Source organism: Acomys minous (assembly GCF_964271855.1).
Source record: "Acomys minous genome assembly, chromosome: 16".
Classification (NCBI taxonomy): domain Eukaryota; kingdom Metazoa; phylum Chordata; class Mammalia; order Rodentia; family Muridae; genus Acomys; species Acomys minous.
Window position 1 is genome coordinate 18,203,397 of NC_140498.1, and position 17,728 is coordinate 18,221,124.

Genomic DNA, 17,728 nt, shown 5'->3' on the forward strand with positions numbered 1-17,728 from the left:
AAACTGGGTGTGGTGGCACACGCCTTTAATCCTAGCACTCAAGAGACAGAAGCAGGAGGATCTCTGGGTAGCAGGACAGTCTGGGCTACATAGTGAGACCCCGCTTTAAAAACCACCATTATACCCAGGCTGGTGGTACATGGGTACATCCCAACACACAGGAAGCAGGGGCAGGCACATCTCTGTTGAGTTCGAGGGCAGCCTGGTCTACTGGGGGTGAGTTCAAAAGACAGCCATGGCTATGTAGAGAAACCCTGTCTCAAAAAACCAAACAAACAAAACTAAGAAACTCACAGTCACTTCCCTTTTACCTATTTATCTACAACTACAGCTCTAAGATAGAACTAAATAGACATACAGATTTAAAGTTTGACCTCCACATGTGCACTATGGCATTCCCATGCCTCAAACACATGATAAATAAGTAAACATAAAGAAATAAAGTCTTGCCGGGCGTGGTGGCGCACACCTTTAATCCTAGCACTTGGGAAGTAGAAGCAGGTGGATCTCTGGATAGCCAGGGCTACACACAGAGAAACCCTATCTCAAAAACAAAACAACAAAACAAAACAAAAACAAATAAACAAAAAAACACCACACACACCAACTAGCAAAAGGTCGAATCTTATTTACATTTTTCAAATACTTTTAAACCAGCATAACTCTCTATCATTAACTGCTGCTCCTGCACTATCTTTTTTGTTCCAGAGCTACATGGTAGCACTCAGACGTCTGCACTGGCCCTGACCTCACCAATATCAATCTGTGCATTCTTGGTTGCACATATCTCTTCAGTCATCATCCACAAGAGTTCTAACACGTGAAGAGCAGATTGAAAGTGAAGCTGCAGAGGACACCAGGCTTTTTATCCAGACCAGAAGACTGAGGAGAGTAAACACAGAGTGCCTAGCACGCCTGTGGCAGTGCTAACATGACCATTCCTACCAGAGTTTATTGTTCTTGGTTTTTGTTTCTTTCAAGACAAGGTTTCTCTGTGTAGCTCTCGCTGACCTGGAACTTGTAGTCCAGGCTAGCCTCAAACTCACAGCAATCAACCTGCCTCCCAAGTGCTGGGGTTCAACGCCTGGCTGCTGCCTATAGTTTTATCACCACAAAACCAATACCGTGAAGGAAATAGAAAGACAGAAGAAAGGCTCTTGACTTCACAAGGTGCCCATCAAGCTGATTTTATGAACTTTCAACTATTAGTTCAAATAAATAAGTTTATTTTTGTTTTTGTTGTTTGTTTGTTTGTTTGTTTGAGATGGGGTTTCTCTACATAGCCCTGGCTGGCCTGGAACTCACTATGTAGATCAGGCTGGCCTTGAACTCATTGATCCCTGACTGCCTGTCTCCCAAGTACAGACAGGGAATAAAGGTGTGCACCACCATGCCCAGCTTATTTTCATTTTCAATGACCTACATACAATTCTTGAGTTTTCTGAAGATTGAGCTCAGCTTGTTACTTATCAGATCATAAAATCAGGGTAAGACATGTAAAAACTTATTAAAAAGTAGTATAAGATGTGGTATGAATAAAATACCCAATAAAATAGGTTAATTTGAAAACCAGCAAGAAAAGAAATACTTACTTTGTTCTCCAGGGCCAAAGTTAGACTGCTGAGACTCCTAAGAGAAAGGAACATAAAGTTATACAAAATGATGGTATGAGAGAAAATCCAATGGTGGGAAAAACTCCAAGTGATTAAAATGCTTCAACATTTTAAGAAGAACACTGGAAGAAAGTAATGGCCCCATCTAAACAATAATTACAACAATAGCACGAAGCCACCAAGAGTCTCCATTTCTTTTCAACAAAACTCATGATACTGATAATTTAATTCAGAGACTACAGACTTCAAATAATTTCAAGATTCTTGGTTTGGGGGCTAGAAAGATGTCTCAAATGTCTCAGTGTAAAAAGCAAGCTCTGGCTGAAGATCTGAATCCAGTTCTTAGCACCCATATCGGGCAGAGCACAACCACCATAATTTCAGCTCCAAGGGATAAGATATCCTTTCATAGCCTTCTTGGGCACCTGAGCCCACCTGCATATCACACACACACACACACACACACTCTCTCTCTCTCTCTCACACACACTTATAACTAAAAACACACCTTTAATTCTTGGTCTTAAGAAAATGCTTGGGCTACAGGTGTGAATAAGTAGTAGACAGCATTTGTTTACTATACTCAAGGTCCTGGGTTCAATCCCCAGTACACACAAAAAAAGAAAAGGGTTAATTTGATGAAGAGGAGCTAGGGATTTAGCTCAATTGGTAGAGTACTTGTCTAGCATACATGAATCCTGGGTTCAATATCCAAAACTGTATAAACCAACTGTTGTGGCTCATAACTATAATGCTAGTACTTCAGAGGTAGAGGCTGAAAAACTGGGAATTGAAGGGTATCCTAAACTACACTGTGAGTTCAAGGATAGCCTGTGCTACCCAAGAGCTTGTCTCAAAAAAAAAAAATAAATACTAGCTAAAAATAGCTGTGCAATCTATAATACATTTAAGATATACTAATATATGTGTATACATACATACATACATATATATAAGCTTCCACATAGGTGTTTCATGCCTCTTTACTCCCGACCTTCTGTTCCCAGGTTCTTACAAACCAATAGCACTGTGAAGAAGAAACTGTCACATACATCTTTTTATTATTTGCTTGTTTGTTGTTCTTTTCAGATAGGGTCTCATTATGTAGCTCTGGCTGGTATAAAAGGAACTTGTTTTTTCGAGACAGGGTTTCTCTGTGTAGCCTTGGCTGTCCTGCATTCACTTTGTAGACCAGAACTCACATCCATCTGCCTGCCTCTGCCTCCCAGTGCTCGGATTAAAAGTGTGCGCCACCATGCCCAGCATTAAAGGAACTTTTATTTGCCTGCTTCAGTTGTGATTATTGACTGTCTGCTAACCTAGGCCTAGAATGTTTTCAGCCTCTGAGACTTGTTGAATAAGCTCACCCTTCCTTGTTTTAACTGAGCTCTGGGCTGGCTGGTTCAAGCCAGCTGTTCTGGCTCAAACTCCTCTCCTAGCTGACTTATTCGGTCTGGCTTCTCTCTTTACCCCTGACTTTCTCTGCTTGACCTCAAACTAACGCCAGCAGTCTTTTCTAACTTTCTGGCTCCTCAGTCTCTGGCTTGTTCTGTCTTTACCTGTGTCTAGCTTGTTCTCTCATTCAACCTCTCTCTGTAAAACTCTCCCTGTAAAACTGCTGCCCCCTCCCCGCCTGCCTCTGCATTGCCCTCTAAGTAGCTTCCCTTTCCCCTCTCTTCTCATGGGAGTTGGGTGTGTCCTATTCTGTCCTATCTTTCTCTGAATTGTCACTTTTTCTGCCACTCAATATACAACACTTACAAACACTGGTGCTTCCTTCTACAAACTTTACCTTCATTGTTTGGGACTAAAGGCATGTACCACCATGCCAAGACCTAAGCTTTTCTTTACCTGAAACTTGCTCTATACCAGTCTGGCCTTGAACTCAGATCTGTTTGCCTCTCTCTCCTGTAGTAAAGGCATGTTTGTATTCTAGCCAAATCACACAGACCTAGAAGGTTTTTGGATGTGGTATCTTGCCAGAGCAGCCATGTTCTTAATTAAATTCCTCTACAGGCTGGTCTGAAACTCTAGAGATCAGGCTGCCCTAAAATTCAGAGATGCTCCTGCCTCTGTCTCCCCCACACCAAGCACATACTTTTTTTTAAGCTCTATGATAGTATAGAACCTGGCACTTAAGAAACTTCAGCAAAACAGAAACCCTACTTTCCAAATAACTTCATGTACAAAGTGTTTTTCCAGGGTAAGTCTATGCTACAAGATATAATGCTAAAATTATACACAGAGCCATAAAAAAGCCTACTTAAAAATCTTCCTTTAATGACAGAATTTTCTGGAAAAGAGCACCCAAAGAATAAAAAAAAAAAAAAAACCCTAAATATATATTTGCTGTTAAAAAAAGAAGTCAACTAATTTTCGAAAAGGGTACCAAAACCACTCAATGAAGAAACACCTTTTCAACAAATTATGTCAGGACAACCTAAGAGCCACAGCCAAAAGAATGAAGTTAATGTAAAGGCTAAGATAAAGAAAATAGTGCCAAATCTTTTTTTTTTTTTTTTTTTTTTTTTTTTGGTTTTGGTTTTGGTTTTGGTTTTTTGAGACAAGGTTTCTCTGCGTAACCTTGGCTGTCCTGGACTCGCTTTGTAGACCAGGCTGGCCTCGAACTCACAGTGATCCACCTGCCTCTGCCTCCCAAGTGCTGGGATTAAAGGTGTGTGCCACCACGCCCGGCCAATAGTGCCAAATCTTAAGGACTTTGCATTTAGCAGAGAATTCTTGTGGTAATGAATCAGAGACACACAAAACCAGATAAATCGGATTTCATTAAAATTAAGATCCTTCAGCCATGCACAGCGTCGCACGCTGAGAGGCAGAGGCAAGTAGATTGTTGTGAGCTCGAGACCAGCCTCATCTACAAAACAAGTCCAGGAAAGCCAAGGCTACATAGAGAAACCCTGTCTTGAAAAACAAAACAAATAAATAAAAATAATAAAATCTTTTATGATTCCAAGGACACAATCAAGAATGTGAAAAGATCCAGAACTGGTGGCATGTGCCTGTCATTCTAGCACGTAAGAGTCTAAGACAAGAGGGTCTCAATCTTGAGGCTAGCCTGCGCTACATAGTGAGCTCCAGTACAATCTAGGTTACAAATTAAAACTGTGTCAAAAAGGAAACAAAATGAATAGGTAGATAAGGATATGGCTCAGTGGTGAAAGTCCTATCACTGAAGAAGACCTGGACTAGGTCACTTGAACCACGCAACACACACACACCAAGAACATGAAGAAGAATGACATATATTTGTAGTGCCAAGTGGCTGAGGCAGGAGGACTGAGTTCTGGTTCTATAACAAGACTGTTTCCAAATATGAAGAAAAGAAGTGGAGGAGGAAAGACAACGCACAGAATAGAAGATTCCTATTTGATAATGAATTGGTATCTGTACTCTACAGAGTTGTAAGCATTTCTTAACAATATAGAAGTCTTCATTAGATATGTCTGTAGCCATAAAAGACCACATATTATTAGATCCCACTTATTTAGGACAGAGAAGTAAGGGGAAAATAGTTAAAGAGCATGGAATTTCTTTATGAAAAAGGTGACAAAGATAATCTGTAATTGTGGTGGTAGCTGCACATATCTATAAATGTGCTCAAAACACTGAACTGTAATACTAAATAGATAAATTACATTGTCAATAAATTATTAATTTTAGATTAACAAAAGCTAAGAACTACCTTTTTAGCTGGGTGTGGTGGCACACTCCTTTAATCCCAGCACTCAGGACGCAGAGACAGGCAGATCTCCGTGAGTTCAAGGCCAGCCTAGTCTACAGAGAGAGTTCCAGGACAGCCAGGGCCATTATACAGAGAAATCCTGTCTCAAAAAACCAAACCAAACCAAACCAAATCAAACCAAAAACCTACCTTATTTTAAAATGTAAATAAAGTAGCAGCTAAGAAGTCAGCCCAGAAGCACATTTCAATACCTTCTAGACTAAACTGAAAAACCTAACATGCTATCCCAAGTGTACTCAAGTACTCTGCTTCATTCCTGTGACAGAGATGACCTATTTATGCTCAGATGCAAAGGCTATTATCTACTAGTTCTGCACCAAATCTCAATGCTTTAAATTTTTCCAGGGTTACTATCCTTTTTCCATTTATCAGTTGATTCCCACTTTTCACCACATATTATGCTTACCATATAAATATGACTAAACATTCTACCTTGTAAAAATCACTCTCAACATAACATGCTGCTTCTAGCCTATTTGTCTGGTACCATGTATAGAAATGTGCGTCCAAAGGCAATCCTTCATACTCTCACCATCTGCCGGTGTGTCTGCTGCTGCTGCAATCCCGGTGCTCTAGCTTCCTACTAAAAGGGTCTGTGGACGGGCATGATATTGCATATCCTTAATACTAGCACTTGGGAAGCACAGGCAGGTGGATTTTTACATAGTAAGAAGTTCCAGTGCAAAAAGCAAACAAACAAAAATCTATTTTTAAAAAAAGGTTGTCATCAGGCTGAAGAAATGGTTCAGAGGTTAAGAGTACCTGCCACCTGCTCTTCCAGAGGTCCTGAGTTCAATTCCCAGCAACCATATGGTGGCTCACAACAATCTATAATGAGATTTGGTGCCCTCTTCTGGCCTCCAGGTATAAAGTACTTATATACATTAAATAAATAAATAAATAAACAAACAAACAAATCTTTTTAAGCCAGGCGTGGTGGAGCATGCCTTTAATCCCAGCACTTGGGAGGCAGAGGCAGGTGGATTGCTGTGAGTTTGAGGCCAGCCTGGTTTACAAAGTGAGTCCAAAATAGCCATGACTACAGAAAAACCCTGTCTTGACAAAAACAGTAACAAAAAACAAACAAACAAAAAAGTTGTCATCAAGCTGGGAATGGTGGTGCACACCTTTAACCTCAGCACTTGGCTAGGTGGAGACAGGCAAAGTTCAAAGCCAGCCTGGTCTATAAATCCAGTCCGGACAGCCAAGGCTACGTAGAGAAACCCTGTCTCTAGAAAAAAAAAAGAAAAAGAAAAAGGAAAAAAATAGGGCAGGCATGATGGGACACACAATTCCAAAACTTGGAAAACAGTGGCAAGAGAATCAAACCTTCAAGGTCATCCTTAGCTACACAGAGTCTGAGGCCAGTCTGGGACATAAAAGATGATGAGTAGGGTAGGACTGAGCGAAGAGGGAGACAGAGAAAATTAAGGGGTCATGGGAAGGGAAGGGAAAAAAAGACCCCATTCCAGAGTCTGGTTGAAGTTTCTCACCAAACCAAAATTCCAGCACCATTTATAACATTTGCTGTGAGGTTGTTTACATGAAAATAATATTCTTTTATATAGAGCTATTTTCAAATACCACTGTTAAAATAGCAATGAAAGGTTTTTTGGAGTTTTTGGGGTTTTTTGCTTTTGTTTTTTCTGTAGACCAGGCTGGCCTCAAACTCAGAGATCTGCCTGCCTTGGCCTTCTGAGTGCTGGGATTAAAGGTGTGCACTACCATACCCAAACCACTGCTTAGTGCGATGAACGTTTTTTTATATTTTATTTGTTTTTTATTCGAGGCCAACTTGATCTACAAAGGGAGTTTAGGACAGCCAATGCTACACAGAGAAACCTTGTCTCAAAAAAAAAAAAAAAAAAAAAAAAAAAAAGAGAGAGAGAAAGAAAAGAAAAGAAATATTCTGGGCCACTAAATAATGATTCAAGTTATATGAAGAATGCTTTCTGACAAAAATGAAATTAATCAAAAAAAAAAAAATCAGTAATGTGGAAAATCTTCCAAATACTTTAGAACTATAAAGCATTTTTTAAAAACTTTTACTCTTCCTCTCTTCTCACTCCTATCTCTGTCTCTCTGTCTGTCTGTCTGTCTGTCTCTCTCTCTCTCTCTCTCTCGTACCTCTCCCCCATGCTCATTTAATAAACTCTTCTACAACAAAAATAAATAAATAAAAACACTAGAAAATAAACATAAAAAGAAGCAAATTAAAACAAAAATATTAAAATTTGCAATGCTTTGTTTAAATGCAAACTTATAGCTGGGCGTGGTGGCACATGCCTGTAAACCCAGGATTCACAGCGTATGCACACATACTACACACATTTCATACATACATACATACACATAAGCATTAAAAAAGTTTATAGCACGAAAAGTGATAGTAACTTAAACACTAAAGAGAAATGGCTACATTAGATAACTTATACTTTAGATAAATTTAGAAGATATTAAATACCCCTAAGTAAACAACATGGAAAGGACTCCAAGACCACTGCTCACAGATTAAGGATACAAAACAATTTATCTGTACAGAAATAACATCTATATGGAATGAGTGTACACTTACGAGATGCGCACATGCATGCAAATGCTATGACAAGGCTTGCAAAGACACATGGGACTGAATAAACTAGAGAACAAGAATGGGGAAGAGCTGGTATTAGGAGTCTAGAAGAAACTTTCACACAGGAATGCATTTTTGTCTGGTTGTTTGGGCAGGGTGGGGGTTGGAGATTTTTGAATTCTGAAAATGTAGCCAGACTGGCCTTAAACTCCTGACCTCCTGTCTTTGAATCCTTAGTTCTGGGTATTAGAAGCAGGAGCTCCCACATCCAGCCTTGTATTTTTGTATTGTTTGTGTGAGTATAAATTAATGTTTAAGAAATTAATCTGTAGAGTTTAGATGGCTGGATAGGGGCTTCTCATAAGATGTAAATGTATTTGTGGCTAGGTTCTGAGGCTCCTCAGAAAATAACCTGAATGAATAGCCCTAGCCACCTTCAGTCTAGAATACCATGAATTTGCAATAAAAATAAACATCAATGCCTTAAAAAAAAAAACTTCTCCCCATATTGCCTTCCAAATTTTCTTAAGTACCTTTTAGTCCAAGATGCTCTCAATTCTATCATTATTTTAAATTTCTTCATAGAAATCATACTACTTAAATTTACTGATTGATTAATTGATTGGTTGAGTTTCCCCTTAGGGAATGGCAATTTTGAACTCATGAAGTTTAATTGAGCCATTTAGAGTTTTCTTACATCAAAGACACATTTTATTTACTTACCTTAGTTGGAAAAGGAAATTTGGAAGGTTCTGTTTTGCATGGTGTATGAATAGCCGTTAGAGGGGGAGGCCATGAATGCGTCATCTCCTGAAACGTAATTATTACAGTTTGTTTTCAACCAGGACAAGGTTACAAATCTATACAGCTAAAAACCAGATTTTACTTAGAAATACTGGTTTTATGATTAATCCTCTAAAACTATACATAGTGAGCCAATAAGTATTAATAAGGCACAACTGTATGCAGGCAGTAGGGCTGGCAAAGGAGTGGGAATACTAAATTTTCTCTGACTTTAAAGGTATATAGGTAGAATGATAAAAATCCGTAGAGAGGTAACAGAAATCAGCCTGGAATGAAATACAAGTTCTGACTTGTGCTTGTTTTTTTGAAACACAATCTCATTCTGTAGTCCAGTCTCCTTTAGCTTGCTATGTAGACCAGACAAGCCTTCAATTTGTGCTGATCCTCCTGCCTCTGCCTCCTGAGAGCTGGACTAGACCCACCCCATGGTGGAAATGACCCACTATGCCAAACAAACACAACTATGGAATGCTCCTTAAAAAAAAAAAATCTTGCTATGAAGATGGGAGGAACAATATGGAAAACAGCCAACATTAATCTTTAGCATTAATGGATTAGAAACTATGCTAAATGTTTTGCTTGTCAATCATTTCTTCAAGCCATGAGATAGATATTATTATTCTAACTGTAAGATGAAACTGAAGCACAAAGTCAACATTATTTATTCAAGGTTGCACGCTTAGTAAATAATGGACATAGAATTTCAGTGTAGGAAGTCTGATTACAGAGTCTAAAAGCTGAGTGAAAATTTTGGTCATATGAAGAAATCAAAAGAGAGATTTCAAAAGCATATTAGGAAAAAAGTAGGTAAGGCAGACTCTGGGTCTGACTCCAATTAATGTCTATCTAATGGTGCTATAAACAGCTAGGCATGATAACATGGGCCGCTAACGTCAGTTCTTGAGAGGAAGAGCTCAGGCAGTCCAGGCTAATGACACCCTCTCTAAGAGAGGAAAAAGGGCAACCATGTGTATGTCAGAGGATCAAGGAAGAGAAGTTTCCATTAGAATAAGGGTATATTTCATTTCCAGCGTTTTGTTAAAACTTAGACATCATATAAACTAGAAGTGACTCTCAGAAATTTATACTGTGGCTATAGAAAGATACATTAAAATTACATAAAGATTCCAAAGACCCATAGATAAAAAAATGTTAACAACTCTGGTATTCAGCAATACAGTACTGATTAAACAACTTAGCAGACATCATACAATGGAACACCAGACAGATATTAAAATGAGAAATTCAATTATGATATGAAGTGATGTACACAGTCTATTATTTTCAGACACAAATAAATCATAGTCTACGCTCTAGTAAATATGTATGAAAAGTGAAGCCTCTGGATGCTTAACAGTGGCTACCCTTGGGCAACAGAATGACAGAAGGAGGAAGAGACAGGGCAGTTGAGTGTCTACTAGAACTTCTTAAAGCAGCCACTCGCACGTGCAGAGAAGGAGGGAGGTACAAAGTCCCACCCCTAGCTGAAGAGCTGACAACAGATCTAGTTGCTGGAAAAGGGAGAGTCTGTTTTCCTTAAGGGTGTGGCCCTTGGTAGGTCAGCCAAACTCCAGTGGATGGTCACATATCCAAGAGTGTATGGGCAGCACAAACCGTACTTGCTGAGAAAAAAGGGACATAGAGTTGGGTGGGTAGGATAGTAGAGTTGCAAGAAGTTGGGAAGTGAAAATGATCAAAATACATTATATAACATTCTCAAGGAACTAATAAAAATGAGAAAAACCAAAAAACAATAGCAACAACAAAAAAGCACTAGCCACTTTCATGTAGTTGTTCTCTATCCTTTTAAAATACCCGTATTGTTTCCTATACTCAGCTCTAGAAGGTAAGCTTAAATAGTGTCACGACTACATGATACATGATACTCTGTCACAATGCTAGCACTTGGCACATAAGAAGTGAACTACTGACAAGTGTATTTTTTCAATAAACATTATTTTTTGACAGATTTTCCCTCTATATTTATTTTTATTTATTTATTTTTTTAATATTTTATTTAATCTATGTGTGCTGGTGTGAGGGTGTCAGATCCTGGAGTCAAAGACAGCCATGAGCTGCCATGCGGGTGCTGGGAATCCAACCCGGGTCCCCCCGGAAGAGCAGGCAGTGCTCTTAACCACTGAGCCATCTCTCCAGCCCCTTCCCTCTATATTTATAATAGAGTTCCTAGAAACAGTGTGATTACAAGTTGAATGAAAACAAAAATCTACAAAAGGAACATGGTAACTTCTGCACCTCAGGTTTTCAGTACTGGCATCTTGAAAAACAAATACTAAAATGTACTCAACTATTAATTTTTTCAACAACCAACCTGGCTGAGCATTAAAACACTCAAGGTCATATGTCAAGTTCATACATAGAAAATAAAGAGACAAAGTCTTCCAGGCACTAAAGTTCCATATACTGCTAAAACTTCAGGGGAAAAGGCGCGCATACACACACAAACTGAACAATCAGCCAAACAAAACAAAACCCCCTAAACAACCAACTATAACAAAATACATACATATGAGCATTTCTATTGCACTAGACATTGTGTGTGTGTGTGTGTCTGTCTGTCTGTTCCCCCCCCCCCCCAAAAAAGTGAATGCTCGGGGCTAAAGAGATGGCTCAGTGGTTAAGCACTGGCTGTTCTTCCAAAGTACCTGGGTTCCATTTTCAGCACCTACTTATACAGCAACTAACAACTGTTGGTAACTCCAACTCCAAGGGATGGGATGTGACCTCTTTGGGCGACACATACACATAGTGCACAGACGTACACGCAGACAAAACACTCAGTAAATAAATAAGTTGAGGCAGCAAGAGAGGCAGGGAGGGAGAAGATGAGAGGGAAGAGGGAGAAATACTCTAAGAGATTGAAAATGAAGAGTTTTTACTGTGGCCTGACACAGGAAGAAGAAAGGTTTCCCTGGGATTCTATAGAAGGTAATTATGTAATAACTATTATCGAGAAAGTAGGAAAGTGGTCCAAAAAGTTTTACTTTACTTCCGCCATCTGAGAGCAGCAGCATAGCCCTGTGCTACCCCATGGCCATGGGCCTCAACGAAGGCCACAAGGTGATGAAGACTGTCAGGATGCTTAGGGACAGCAGGTGCTGTGGGCGCCTTGCCAAGCACACCAAGTTCATGCAGGACATGACCAAGGATGTGTGCAGCTTTGCATCCTATGAGCTGCAAGCCATGGAGTTGCTCAAGGTGTCCAAGGAGAAGCGTGCTCAAGTTCATCAAGAAGAGAGAGTGGGCACGCACATCCGGGCCAAGAGGAAGCAGGAGGAGCTTAGCATCGTGCTAGCAGCCATAAGGAAGGCAGCAGTCAGGAAGGACTGATGCCTCTCCACCAATAAACATTTGTGCCATGTGCGCACACACACACAAAAAAAGTTTTACTTTAAGGAAGCGATAAAACCCAATGTGGAATCGCAAGTCTCTAATAACAGTGCTTGGAAGGTGAGGCAGGAGGGCAGAACCTCAAAGCCAGCCTCCGCTATAAGAAAGCCTATTTTAGCCGGGCGTGGTGGCGCACGCCTTTAATCCCAGCACTCAGGAGGCAGAGGCAGGCGGATCGCTGTGAGTTCGAGGCCAGCCTGGTCTACAAAGTGAGTCCAGGACAGCCAAGGCTACATAGAGAAACCCTGTCTCGAAAAACCAAAAAAAAAAAAAAGAAAGCCTATTTTTTAAAAAGAAAAAGTATGGCTTAGGAAAACTAGTTTGGCAAAAGTGGTCAGTGCTCTTCAGCAGGAGAGCTGAGGGCTGGCTATGGGGTATCTGGGATGTTTAACTCTTCCTTTCAACAGTGGTCTTAGCCATCTCAGTCTCTCTTAGGGAGCCACTGAATACTTACAGCAAAAAAGTTGTTATGAAGGCCAGGGACTAAAGTGAAGACTTTAAGCAACATAAAAAGACAGCTGCGGGCTGGAGAGATGGCTGCTCTTCCAGAGGTCCTGAGTTTAATTTCCAGCATCACATGTGGCTCACAACCATCTATAATGTGATCTGGTGCCCTCTTCTGGCCTGCAGGTGTACATGCAGGCAGAGCTCTCGTATGTACATAAACTAAATAAATAAATCTTTAAAATAAAAACAGCTGAGATATTTTAAAGGCAGAAACAAAAATAATTAAGACTAACTGGGCGTGGTGGCACACACCTTTAATTCCCAGCACTTGGGAGGCAGAGGCAAGTGGATCTCTGTGAGTTCAAAGACAGCCTGGTTTACAAAGTGAGTTCAGGACATCCAAAGCTACACAGAGAAACCCTGTCTTGGAAAACAAAAACAAAAACAAAAACAAAAAATTAAGACTGTCCTAAGGTTTATTGTTATTACTACTATGATATGAGCTGAGCAGTGGTGGTGCACATCTTTAAACCCAGCACTCAGGAGGCAAAGGCAGATGGATCTCTGTGAGTTCTGGGCTAGCCTGATCTGCAGAGTGAGATCCAGGACAGCCAGGACTACACCACCACCACCTCCTCTGCAACGACTACGACGACGACGACGACGACAACGACAACGATGACGACGTGGGCGTGTGGTCATGCAGCCATGACACAAATCAAAAGTCAAAGAGTGCCATGTAGATAGAGGCCATGAGACAACTTCTGGGAGTCAGCTCTTTCTACTATGGGATCTGGAGGCTGAATTAGGTCATCAGGCTGGTATGAAAAGCACTTTTTCCTGCTAAGTGATATGATTGGCCCAAGTGAGGATTTTTTTTTTTTTGAGGCAGGGTTTCTCTATGTAGCCTTGGCTGTCCTAACCTCTCTTTGTAGACCAGGCTGGCCTCAAACTCACAGCAATCTGCCTACCTCTGCCTCTCAAGTGCTGGGATTAAAGGCGTGTGCCACCACGCCCGGCTCAAGTGAGGATTTTTAAAACTACTTAAGTACTGAGTTGGCAGAAACAGAAAGAACTAAGATTTTCATAGTTAAACAGAGTATATGGAAGAAATTAACAGAGAGTAAAAACTCTACATGTATAAGCATGGACAAATGGATTAAAAGGAAAGAACTAAGAGACATAAGCCAAAACCTATAGGAGACCAAGGAGGAGAAAAAGACTGAATTATCTGATAAAACTAAGGATGGTAGACAAGGTAAGAATGTAAAAAGAAAAAGAAGAGGCTAGAAAAGAGAAGAGAATCCACAATACTACCAAAAGAGGTGGGAAAGGTAAGCAAGAAATCAAACAACAAAGCACAATAACAAGGAAGAAACAAAATTTCCCAGAGGAAAAATATATAAACAGCAGAGACAGTAAAGAAAATAACATGAGTTCTTATATGCATTATATCCCAGGCAGAAGACAAAGAGGACATTAGAAAAACAGGTTCAGCAAAATGATAAAGGGAGATTATAGCAGCTAAAGGAAGGAATGGGAGAGTAAACAGTGGCAACAGGTTATAGGAAGCAGGCCAAGACAGGTAGTCTCAGAGGAATGTGCCATAAAATCCAAGTATAGACAATAGTTCAAGCGCTCCAAAACACAGAAAAAAATCATGTGTGACTGATGTTTTTCTCTTAGGAGCAAAAAGCAGTCACTGTTGCTCACTCACTAACTCCTCTTTCCTTCTTCCCAGCAGAGGATGAACTTTCTTGTCATGGCAGATTTTTAAGTGTTTCTAATAAATACACCAGATCAATACTCAGAGGACAGCTTCAGTAAAATACCTGACCAGGATGGACAGGTGAGCTACAAACCAAACTATTGCCAAAATGGCTTGGTAACTACTGAGAATTTTCAGTCTTTAAAATTATTAGCTGATAAGCCTAAAGAAATGCAGTTATATTTATTTCTATGTCTTTTCAAAGATAAAAGTAGAATTTATTTTACTTAGCAACAGTAAACATATGACTAGAACTTCAGAAGAGTGCGTTATTTATAATGGACATGACATAATCAAGTTACACATATAAGCAATCTGTGTTAAGAATTAAGAGGGCTGGAGAGATGGCTCAGAGGTTAAGAGCACTGGCTGTTTTTCCAAAGGTCCTGAGTTCAATTCTCAGCAACCACATAGTGGCTCATAACCATCTACAATGTGATGATCTAATGCCCTCTTCTGGCCTGCAGGCACAATGCGGGTAGAATACTATATAAATAATACAGAAATAAATCTTTGGGGGGAAAAAAAGAAATAAAACTATAAAACAGTTGATAACACAGGCATCATAATTAAATAACAGGTCAAAATGATTAAAAAGAAACTTACTTTAAGTATTTCATCCACACAGCTTACATCACCAGAAACTGATGCCTTAAGAAAGAGAAAAGGAAACAGACATTAGATTTCAAGTAATTTGTTGTTAGATCTTACTAAACTTACCTACTAAACATTAAAAACATTATTAGCCAGGTGTGGTGGGGTATGCCTTTAATCCCAGCACTCGGGAGACAGAGGCAGATGAACTGCTGTGAGTTCGAGGCCAGCCTGGTCTACAAAGAGAATTCAAGACAGCCTGGGCTACAGAGAGAAACCCTGTCTTGGGGGGTGGGGGGAAGAAAAGAAAAGAAAAGAAAAACGATGAATGACATTTTCTCTACTATCAAGAAGGGAAGTGCATAGCTCTATGGATCCATTTGGGAGGCCAACTCCCAAGTTGTTCTTTAAACCTTTCTTTTTATACCTTTTAAATTTATATATTTCTTACTATGTAGGCGAAGAGACAGTTCCAATTCACTGAAATTTCTATGAATTATTTTATCCAGACACAACGCTAAACACTCTAAGTATGAGACTTACATCCAAGGGTCGGGAAGGTATTTTCAGCTTGGTGAGATGTGCTTTGCTGCTGGGCTTCAGCTCAGTCATGTTATTACCATGTGACTGGCTGCTGTAGGGCTCAGAGGACAGCTTTGGTTCCACGGACTCCTGTCCATCCATGGGCCGTACATAGGCAGTAGGTTTCTGTAACATTGAACTAGATTTTGACATCAAAGAAGGTGGGAAAGACTGGTTTGAATGCTGCCCACTTGAAAAAGGTACACGGGAAGGAGAATCCCAGCTGGCATCAGGGTCCCGAGGTGACTTGGAGCGCTGATGTTCCTTGCTATGGTGATCATTCCCATGAGACCTGGAATGGCTAGAACTTAACGAAGAAACAGCCTGGGGTTTTCCAGGGCTTGAGGACCGTGACTTGGAGTGCTCTGACCCATGCTGGCCTTTTTTCCGGCTACTGCTATATGAGTCACGGTCATGCCTCTGGCCACTACTACTAGTGCCACTACTGCTTGCACTTGTCCGCTGGCTGCTGTGTCCACTCTGCAAGCCAGAAGACCGTTTCTGAGACTGAGAAGTGCTGGGTGCAGGTCCTACAGGAGTCCATTTGCTACTCTGATGAGAGCCCCCATGTCTCTGTTCAAAAAAATTTGGGTTTGCTTTCTCGTCTGTTGTCGTTGGTACTGCAGGCTTGGGAATTGCAACAAGCTTTGGTATAGATCTGTCTCCTATGTAATCCTTCATCTCATCGTAGTTTCCAAGCATACTCTGGATACGACTTGATAACTTATCCTCTTTGCTAGTCTACAAAAAAGAAAGAAAAAGAAAAATATACTGTAATTAGTATAATGTGAAGCAAAATAGTTTTCCAAGCTCCCTTTATAGCCCTCAGAGTGAAGAGGTGTTTTTAAAGATAGGTCTCACTTTTATATTGAAGTTAACATCTACAAATAAATACACAGACACACACACACACACACACACACACACCCCAAAACAACAAACTAGAACCTCTCACATGCTAGGTAAACACTCTACCACTGATTCTACCACATACTCTCAGTCCACAAATATATTTCTCACAGTGAAAAGTATCTGGAAAAACAACTCACAAAGGCCAGGTGTGGTGGTGCATGCCTTTAATCCCAGCACTCAGGAGGCAGAAGCAGGTGAATCACTGTGAGTTCAAAGCCAGCCTGGTCTACAAAGTGAGTCCAGGACAGCCAAGGCTACACAGAGAAACCCTGTATTGAAAAAGCAAAGGAAAAAGCAAAGGAAAAAAAAATCACAAAGCATATGAAGATAACTATGCTAAAATACAAAAGAACATCTACAGAGTACATTAAAAAAGAAACCATGACTAAATAATCAGACTGGGGATGTAGCTCAGGCAGCGGAATGCTTGCATGACATGGATGAAGCCCTGACTTTAATCTCAAGCAACACGTAAACTGACTTAGTAACATATTCCCAGCAGGGAGGATCACAAGTTCAAGGTCATCCCTGGGCCACATAGTGAGTTTTAGGCCTGGAAAACAAGACATGCCATAGTCAAAAGAGAAAACAAAAAACAAACAAACAAAAACCCAACTGAACTACCACTATTTAGTTTGAGATTGAAAAATATTAATAACAACTTTAGATTGCTTGAAAATCTGTGATCTTATTAATGGATCAAGAGAATCATGTGGCTATTCACCTAAAATATCCACATCAGAAAACAAGTCTCATTTTATAATTATGAATAGTAGCGTGATTCAAGACTCAAGGAAACTCGCTTGATTTGTTTCAAATGTATTGAACGCCTTTAATCCCAGCAAATAGGGAGGCAGAGGCAGGCAGGTGTCAATGAGTTCAAGGCTAGTGTGGTCTTCCTGGTGAGTCCCAGGAAGTCAGGGCTACACAGAGAAGCCCTATCCTGAAAAAAATAAATAGAAATAAAAATAAAAAGCTTTTAATCTCTGATTTAATCCATGATCCCAAATTACTAAAGGCTTAGTGTTACATTCAAATAAATGTCAATGTGCCTGTTTTTAAATTGGAATATCCTTAAAAAGCTCTAGATATATGGCTTTATATAGTGCATAAAGGGTTTCTATATATATATACCATACAAAAGGGTATGTTGTTACAATCAATATTTCTTTTTTATTGTTTGTTTGTTTTGTTTTTGAAAACAGGTTTTCTCTGTGTAGCCTTGGCTGTCCTGGACTTGCTTTGTAGATCACGTTGGCCTC

General features: G+C 40.0%; 1 protein-coding gene across 3 annotated transcripts in view; it reads right to left on the reverse strand.

Moving 5' to 3' along the window:
- AFF4 (ALF transcription elongation factor 4) overlaps positions 1-17,728 on the reverse strand; it is a 72,340-nt gene that overhangs the window by 29,911 nt on the left and 24,701 nt on the right. For 2 of the 3 annotated variants that reach the window (XM_084762416.1, XM_084762417.1), the window contains exons 3-6: positions 15,516-16,295; positions 14,985-15,029; positions 8,672-8,758; positions 1,593-1,629 (exon numbers count right to left, since the gene is read on the reverse strand). In XM_084762416.1, the coding sequence (XP_084618542.1) occupies positions 1,593-1,629; positions 8,672-8,758; positions 14,985-15,029; positions 15,516-16,295 (949 nt within the window). The remainder of the gene's footprint in view (positions 1-1,592; positions 1,630-8,671; positions 8,759-14,984; positions 15,030-15,515; positions 16,296-17,728) is intronic. The other variant, XM_084762418.1, reaches the window with a different exon arrangement.